The sequence below is a fragment of the Sinocyclocheilus rhinocerous genome, unplaced genomic scaffold (genome assembly GCF_001515625.1).
Source record: "Sinocyclocheilus rhinocerous isolate Xijiao unplaced genomic scaffold, SAMN03320098_v1.1 scaffold552, whole genome shotgun sequence".
Taxonomy (NCBI): Eukaryota; Metazoa; Chordata; class Actinopteri; order Cypriniformes; family Cyprinidae; genus Sinocyclocheilus; species Sinocyclocheilus rhinocerous.
This window is the reverse complement of record NW_015625574.1, coordinates 1,011,562-1,019,566: the sequence shown is the minus strand read 5'-3', so window position 1 is coordinate 1,019,566 and position 8,005 is coordinate 1,011,562. Positions and strand designations below refer to the sequence as shown.

At 38.6% G+C, this 8,005-nt stretch overlaps 2 protein-coding genes across 3 annotated transcripts in view; one reads left to right on the top strand and one right to left on the bottom strand.

Annotated features, from left to right (window-relative positions):
* The window catches only part of LOC107751337 (F-box only protein 9-like), a 7,005-nt gene extending 3,422 nt beyond the window's left edge, over window positions 1-3,583 (top strand). Inside the window, exons 6-13 of one of the 2 annotated variants that reach the window (XM_016567041.1) lie at window positions 309-439; window positions 521-635; window positions 740-858; window positions 940-1,030; window positions 1,915-2,010; window positions 2,101-2,194; window positions 2,296-2,450; window positions 3,171-3,583. In XM_016567041.1, the coding sequence (XP_016422527.1) occupies window positions 309-439; window positions 521-635; window positions 740-858; window positions 940-1,030; window positions 1,915-2,010; window positions 2,101-2,194; window positions 2,296-2,450; window positions 3,171-3,279 (910 nt within the window). In that variant the 3' untranslated portion in view covers window positions 3,280-3,583. Of the gene's footprint in view, window positions 1-308; window positions 440-520; window positions 636-739; window positions 859-939; window positions 1,031-1,914; window positions 2,011-2,100; window positions 2,195-2,292; window positions 2,451-3,170 lie in introns of both variants that reach the window. The other variant, XM_016567035.1, reaches the window with a different exon arrangement.
* Window positions 3,584-6,197: 2,614 nt separating this feature from the next.
* The window catches only part of LOC107751352 (elongation of very long chain fatty acids protein 5-like), a 23,878-nt gene continuing 22,070 nt past the window's right edge, over window positions 6,198-8,005 (bottom strand). Inside the window, exons 7-8 of the mRNA XM_016567053.1 lie at window positions 6,933-7,067; window positions 6,198-6,851 (exon numbers count right to left, since the gene is read on the bottom strand). Of these exons, the coding sequence (XP_016422539.1) occupies window positions 6,732-6,851; window positions 6,933-7,067 (255 nt within the window). The 3' untranslated portion in view covers window positions 6,198-6,731. The remainder of the gene's footprint in view (window positions 6,852-6,932; window positions 7,068-8,005) is intronic.

Sequence of the window (8,005 nt, the reverse complement as noted above, 5' to 3'; positions counted from 1 at the left end):
TTCAATTGAATAGAAGAAACTCCTGTAAAAACATTGAAAATTGTTCTGATCCCAATCTTTTTTCCGGTAGTGTATATATATATATATATATATATATATATATATATATATATTTTTTTTGCTTTCAGTAATGATCGGTAGAATCAATAATAAGCAAAAAATCTTAATGACCCTGAAAATAAGCTTTATTTTCTACATGCAAAATACTTTACAAGTTCTTATTTCTTTTTTGTTTTTGTTTTTTGGTTTGCCATTTGAAGTTTGATTGCATGATGATGATGTGAATTTTTGATCGTCCCTCTCGTTAGCTTGGAGGACAGCGAGAACGATCGGAAGATAGACGATCTACTGACGTACTTCCAGCAGCAGCTGACTCTGTGTGACGGCACCATGAAGCTGTGTGAGCCTGAGAGCGACACGACTCAGCTGCACATCTCAGGTAATCCTCACACTGGAGATAGTCTGTGTGGATTTCTAGAGTTTACCCGTTGCCCTGAAAGCCCCTTTTTCACGTCCACAGCTTTGCCCTTCGAGGTGCTCATGTATATCTTCCGCTGGGTGGTGTCATGTGACCTGGACCTTCGAGCCCTAGAGCAGCTTTCCCTGGTTTGCAGGGGTTTCTATATCTGTGCCAGGTGGGTTCACACACTTCCCCACTTGCATTATAGCAGCTTGTGCTCAAGAACAGCACTCAGATTTTCTCTATTAAAAATGTATTTGTGTGGGTGGCTTGTTTCAGGGACCCTGAGATTTGGCGGTCTGCCTGTTTGAGGGTGTGGGGGCGGAGCTGCACCAAAATGCTGCCATTTTCATCCTGGAGAGAGATGTTTTTGGAAAGGCCACGTGTACGCTTTGATGGTAAACGCGTGCGTTTGTGTATGTCTTCTTGAACGCGTGCTGCATGTACAGTGTTTACTAAAGGTCCGTGGTTTTGTGCAGGTGTTTACATCAGTAAAACATCATACATCCGTCAGGGGGAAGAGTCTCTCGATGGCTTCTACAGGGCTTGGCACCAGGTGGAGTACTACAGGTGAGCTTGGGGCTTTAAAGGATACTCCACTCGAAAAAGACAATTCTGTCAGTATTTACTCATCATCGTGTGGTTCCAAACCTCTATGCATTTCCAGTGTTTCCCACAGGATTTTATTAGACTGGATTGTCCTGAGTCATGAAAATGTTTAGATTTGAAAATTAAATGCATGAATTAGAATGAAGCGTCCCAACCCATTTTCAGTGACCAAATTGGATAGAGTAAAAAAGTCTTTGTTTTGGCATGTACCTGGGATTTTAAAGAACTCAAACCTCGTTTAGTTGTTGATAGTGTTTGTTCAATATTAAAGTATGATCATTATTATCCATAAGACAGTAATAGTGCTATTGCAATACAACTGCACTATAAAATAAATGCAAATCTAAAATAAAATACTTCAAAATTAGTATGTGGATTTGTTTTATAGTAAAATTACAATATTTGTATTCATTTCTTCACCTGTAGTTTAACCATTGAGCTTTTATTTGACAGAAAATATTTTTGTGAAAACAGCATGAACTGTACACGTTACGCATTCAAACTCGCAGCGATTTTTTTGATTTTAGTTGAATTAACAGAAGCAGTGGTGCAACACAACGTTAAAGACCTTTTATATTATGGGATGTATAATATTATTTTCAGTTCGTTGTGAAACTGGCTGGACAGAGGTGATTTCTCCTGCAGACACACAAAAGAAGATAAGTGGGAAACCAAACAGCATTGGATCCCATTGATTTCCATTGTATGGGGGGCATTTCTCTGAATTTTTCTAAACAGCAGTAAATGAGGACAGAATTTTTTTTTCAGTTTTGAGTGGAGTGTCCCTTGAACAGAATCAGTTTTGCTCAGTGTTTATCAGGCTTTGACGAGACCTGATCTGTTAGGTACTTGCGCTTCTTCCCTGACGGTCAGGTGATGATGTTGACCACACCTGAGGACCCTTTGGTCACCGTCCCAAGGCTGCGCAGCAAGAACTCCAGGTACGTGTCACGTGAACTCAACTTGGCTAAAAAGCACATTTCTAGGCCATGTGCCATCTTTAAGTCATTCACGATCTTCAATTTCCACAGGGTGGATTCCATCATGTTTGGCCATTACCGGCTGTCCCAGGATACGGACAATCAAACCAAAGTTTACGTTGTTGTCTCCAAGAGAAAAGAAGAGGTGGGTTTGCCTGTGCAAGTTTATTGCCCCTTTCCTTTAATAGCGCTGTTCTATTTCTTTGCTGTTTTTCAAGCAATGAACCAGTTGTCCTCTTTCAGCAGAAGGTGGCAGAGTACCAGAGGAGCCGGTTCTGCAGGCGGAACCCAGCCCCCGAAGCAGAGCGCGCCTTCCATGTAGGACTGCAGCTGTCCTCAGGGGGGCGGCAGCGCTTCAACAAGCTGGTGTGGATCCACCATTCCTGCCGCATTACCTACAGGTATCTCACCAATCTGCCTTCTCCAACAAAGTGGTTGCCGAGCAACACACAAATGTAAACAAAGGTGTGTGTTTGTAGAGTAATTTACGACAGCTGTGTAACAACAGCTCTGAACTTGGCTCAACCAATCAGAATCAACTCTCCGTTTTATAGTGATGCTTAAAGGATTTAGTCTATTCTAAAATTCCATAAAGAACTTTTACTCACCATCATTCCAAACCTTTACGCATGTAATTTTTCAGTGTTTTGAAATATATTCACCTTATGATGAAGGCAAATGAGGACTGCCAGGCTGCAACATGACACAAAAGCATCAAAAACTAATCATAAAAGTAGTAAAAATAAACAAGTGGAGTCTTTATTTGTAAAATGTTTTTAATGACAATAAATATGCAGGAAGTTATGGATACAATTATGCATAAGCTGAACTTAACTGAACTGAGGCAGCAGAATTTGATTTTGGCACTCAGATATGAGTAATGTGATCTGTGTGACCACCATAGTTTTGTTCTCAGCTGATCCTTCAGAAATTGAGCATTTAAGTCTTAGGCCACTAGTGTTTTCACCTACAAACAAATGGTTTTAAGTCAGTTACTTCTATCTTTTGCTGTGGTGTGTCAGTAGGAAATATCAGTAATATCAAGCCCTGATCGTCTGTGCGACTTCAGCATGCTGGGAGATTTTGTACATTTCCAAACTCTTTTCTTCTCTTCCCTACAGATCGACTGGAGAGACAGTTGTCACTGCATTTGATGTAGACAAAATGTACACGCCTCTGTTTTTTGCACGAGTGAAGAGCTACACAGCCTTTTCAGAGTGTCCACTGTAGGACGACCCAAGCCATGCATGCAGTCACGACTCGACCCTTGACCCCTCAAGGTTTACCCCTCCATCTGCTCTCCCTACTGCTTCCAGCCCAGGCTCTTTCTTGTGAATGTACAAGAACGCTGTGACGTTTTCAGATTCCTAAAGTCTTAACTGCAGCTCAAAGCATTATGTTTTGTTTTCATGATAGTGTAAGATCTGTCTCGCTCATATTGTAAAGATAAAGATACAAAATATATATATATAAGATTGTCTGTAAGAAGTTTCAAGTCGACTGTGATGAATGTTTTCTTTTTTTTTTGTATAGGGTCCTTTTTAAACAATAGTAGGGCCCTATAAAATGTTCTTAATTTTTCTGGTAATCAGATGAAGGCATGTAGGTATGTGGGGGCGTGTTCGAACGAGCCGTTTTAGGTAGGTGTGGCTGACTCTTAACTTTTATAAAGAATATCTCTTTGGATTTGAGACTTTAGTCTTTGCAACTTTACAGATCTTCTTTATGCACCAAGAGCTTGTAACACTCCAAAGAGAAAGGAAAAATTGAAATCGCATCATATGACCCCTTTAAAAGCCAATATATAAAACGCCAATATACAATAACAAGTAAATAAACACAGACACATGATTTATTTCCAAATAAAAATCACTTTATTGGGTCTGATGTTAACGGCCTACTTCTTGTATCAGTACTTCCAGTATTAATTCTGTGATACTACTGTGCTATTAGCAAATGGTATCTTGTACATTGGTCTATATTTCTGCACTGAAAGCATGAATTAACAGCATTGTATCATTTACCGGGAAGGTATTACAGTAATGCAAGATATCATTACTTATCCTAAATAGAATACTAACAGAGAGAATGGCTTGATTTTTATATCATATGAAGAACTGGAACTGTTTAGTGTTACAGTAGTAGTATTGTTTTCCTGTAGTTCTTTGCTTAAAGCAGCACTATGTAACTTTTGGCGCTCTAGCGGTTAATAAACAGAACTGCACACATCCCGCGGAAAGAACATTCCAACCGGATCTACTTCTCTTAAATTTATGTCTATGGCGATTCACGCAGGTATGTGTTACTCCGCAGCGGTGACGACCCGACCAGGCTACAATAGTCCAAATATAAGCACTTATAAGTGTACCGTAGTGATTCGGAATAAGACAAAAACGCGGTTTGGAAGATTAATTCATGATGTACTCGCTCATTATATACATTTTGCAAATTTTTAACACAGAAAAAGTTACATAGTGCTGCTTTAATGGTTTAACACACGTAAATTACACTTTAACAGCAGGCTAGATTAAGGAAAAGGTTTGTTCAAACACAAGGGCAAAATTAATGTCGCTTGACAAGATCTGGAATGCTGGCACAAAGAATGAGTTTGAAACCCACTGGATACTGATTTCATGCTTTAAGTGGCTCTCTATGGGTCTAAAGAACTGTGCTCATTCCCTTCACTGCCTGATATGCAGCATTTTCAGTGTCTCAGAAAAGAAAGGGAAAGTGTTAGAGTTATCAGTGTGCTTTGTAATTACAGTGTAAGCCATTGTTCATTGTTTTGTTAAAAGTGAAAGAGATGTGCTGGATTCGTTGTGACATTTTTGACACCGTAAAAAAAAACGGAAGCTATTCACTGCTTCTTTTTTTGCAGGCAAGGGTTCATACAAGGCTAGCTATGTAAACAGAACAGAACTGATGAGATATTAAACTGACATCTGCAGGCTGGAGATACTGTGGTGGAGTACGATCTGTGCCAACAGTTTCATATACAACAGACAATACTGTATTATTTGTGATCTGTTTTACAATTTATCAATGCATGCACAAGGCTATTTGGGTGAACACTAAACCCTGGCTCATATCTCACCAACAAATCAAAATATAACAAACAATTATTTGCTTAAAAATGTGTTTTTTACAACTATTAAACTTGCAACATTACGTTAATTACATTTTAGCACATATGGGTGGAAAAGAACCTTATTCTCATTGCCGTAATTATATATCATTTAAACTGTAAAGTATCTGCACATCATGATGTTGTAGTAGAGTAAAGTTTTCATGTAATACTGTAAGAAAAGAAAAACTAATGGGAGCAATGAAAAATACAAAAAAAAAGGTCTTAAGTTGGGGTGAAATATAACCTGGACATGTTTTCATGAGATTCAAGCTACAGCGCTACAACAACCATGTTGAAAAAACCAGCATATGCTGGTTATGTATGTTTTGATGCTGGTTTAAGCTGGTCCTTTGCTGGTTTATGCTGGTCATGTGCTGGCAAAGGACCAGCTTAAACCAGCAACAGAACAGAACTGATGAGATATTAAACTGACATCTGCAGGCTGGAGATACTGTGGTGGAGTACGATCTGTGCCAACAGTTTCATATACAACAGACAATACTGTATTATTTGTGATCTGTTTTACAATTTATCAATGCATGCACAAGGCTATTTGGGTGAACACTAAACCCTGGCTCATATCTCACCAACAAATCAAAATATAACAAATAATTATTTGCTTAAAAATGTGTTTTTTACAACTATTAAACTTGCAACATTACGTTAATTACATTTTAGCACATATGGGTGGAAAAGAACCTTATTCTCATTGCCGTAATTATATATCATTTAAACTGTAAAGTATCTGCACATCATGATGTTGTAGTAGAGTAAAGTTTTCATGTAATACTGTAAGAAAAGAAAAACTAATGGGAGCAATGAAAAATACAAAAAAAAGGTCTTAAGTTGGGGTGAAATATAACCTGGACATGTTTTCATGAGATTCAGCTACAGCGCTACAACAACCCTGTTGAAAAAACCAGCATATGCTGGTTATGTATGTTTTGATGCTGGTTTAAGCTGGTCCTTTGCTGGTTTATGCTGGTCATGTGCTGGCAAAGGACCAGCTTAAACCAGCATCCCAGCATCAAAACATACATAACCAGCATAATAAACATTCATTAATTCACTGAACTCGCTCGATTAGTCCATAAAACTACATAGCTTCCATTTTCTCCGTATTTCTCAAGGTATTGTTATGACTTTTAGATATCATCTTCTATTGACTGTAAGATTATCTGCCTGTGCTATAAATAAACACTGTGTAAGCTACTACTGTGTTTAATTCAGCTCCTAAGTGTGACATTCTCCTGTATGCTCGTCAAATTCTTCTAATACATTCTTCTTTATGTCTACAAACAAGCTTAGTGTGCAACAGTGCAAGTTAGTACAGTTTTAATGTTAGCCATCTTTGTATTTCAAGAAAAATTTCATATGAAAAACAACAAATACTCAAGGCTCTCTTTTCTTAGTTTTTGGATTCAATATGAATAATGTGAGGTTGCAGTGTGCAAAAATGTCAGGAGTCTCTGTAGCGTGATAAGTGGATAGACATACATTAAGCTCCTCTACTGCGCTGATATTAATAACAGGACTGTAAGCGGATGAAGTGTCGTCAATCTGCGCGCGGCTTCCTGTATTTCACCTTCTCATTGGATGTCACCCCATTAGTTTGACCGTTTATTGATCCGTTCGAGTAATCGGTCTTACGAGATCCCGCGTGTCTCTTATAGGTCTGTGGAGCAAAGAACGGGAACATTTTGAGCTATTTTTCAAGCCATACGTTGGTACAATAACATTCTTGATGCTTGTTTACCTTCATGTAGAAGTTTGAGAAGAGTAAGATGAGAGTGATCATATAAGTGATCTGGAAATACAGCCAGCCCATTGGGAAAGCACATGGCCAAACCACAGCACAAGATGTCTGGAACATGGTCAGGACAAACTGGACCTGCAGGAGGAAACAGCCATCAGTGATCATTCTTGAATAGGAGTGATTCTTCAGTTAGGTTAAATAAGTTAACACAAGTTTGCTTGTGGTCAATTGACTTTTAACTTGAGTTAAAACGTCTGTATGCTGGCAAATGGAACCATCAGAATGTATATTTTCCAAACTAAACTGACTTGAACGCACCTGACGTCGTAATTACGACTTGTCAACTCGTAAGCACGAACGTCCCAGGAGGACTTGAACGCAGCATAAATGGGTCGACACGGGTAGTTTTTTGCCTCTTACTCCGATTTTGCGTGGCATGTAAACGCAATAACCCGCTTTCTGTCGGCTTATTGAAGTGCACATGTGTGATACATGACAGGAGCGCATCGTTAGTGCAGATTTAAGCGCATCTAGACAGAGCAAACATCTTGCAGTAAAGAAAGAAGGAAATATATCACAAAAGCAGACTCTTTCATGATAAAAATGTGTTATCTCGTGCAGCAGAAGTAGAAGTGGTTCAGTCAAAATGCTGTATTTATAACTGTAGGCTAAGTTTCGCGCTGACATGTTGCAAGCTTTATTTAACATCACAAATGACAAACATATGGAATACTCTGAGTCAGATACGCAAATGATTATATTTCGACGTCACTACAGGGAAATAACCTGATTTATTACTGAAGTCATGTAAACACAGCTACTTGTGTTGTCAGGTTACTGATGTGCATGTAAACGGGGAAAACTGGTTATTTTAATAAGCTGATATTTGTGAGTTATCAGCTTACTGGTGTGCATGTAAACGTGCTCTTGACTCTGGTGAACAAGCTGAAACTTATATCCTGTTTTTTAGCCATCCAAACCAATTGGTAGGGCTGGGTAAAAACTACTTCTACTGTTGATATGAAACAAAGTCTCAGATTTCAAATTCTGTCCATTGTATTTCAGTATTCAAA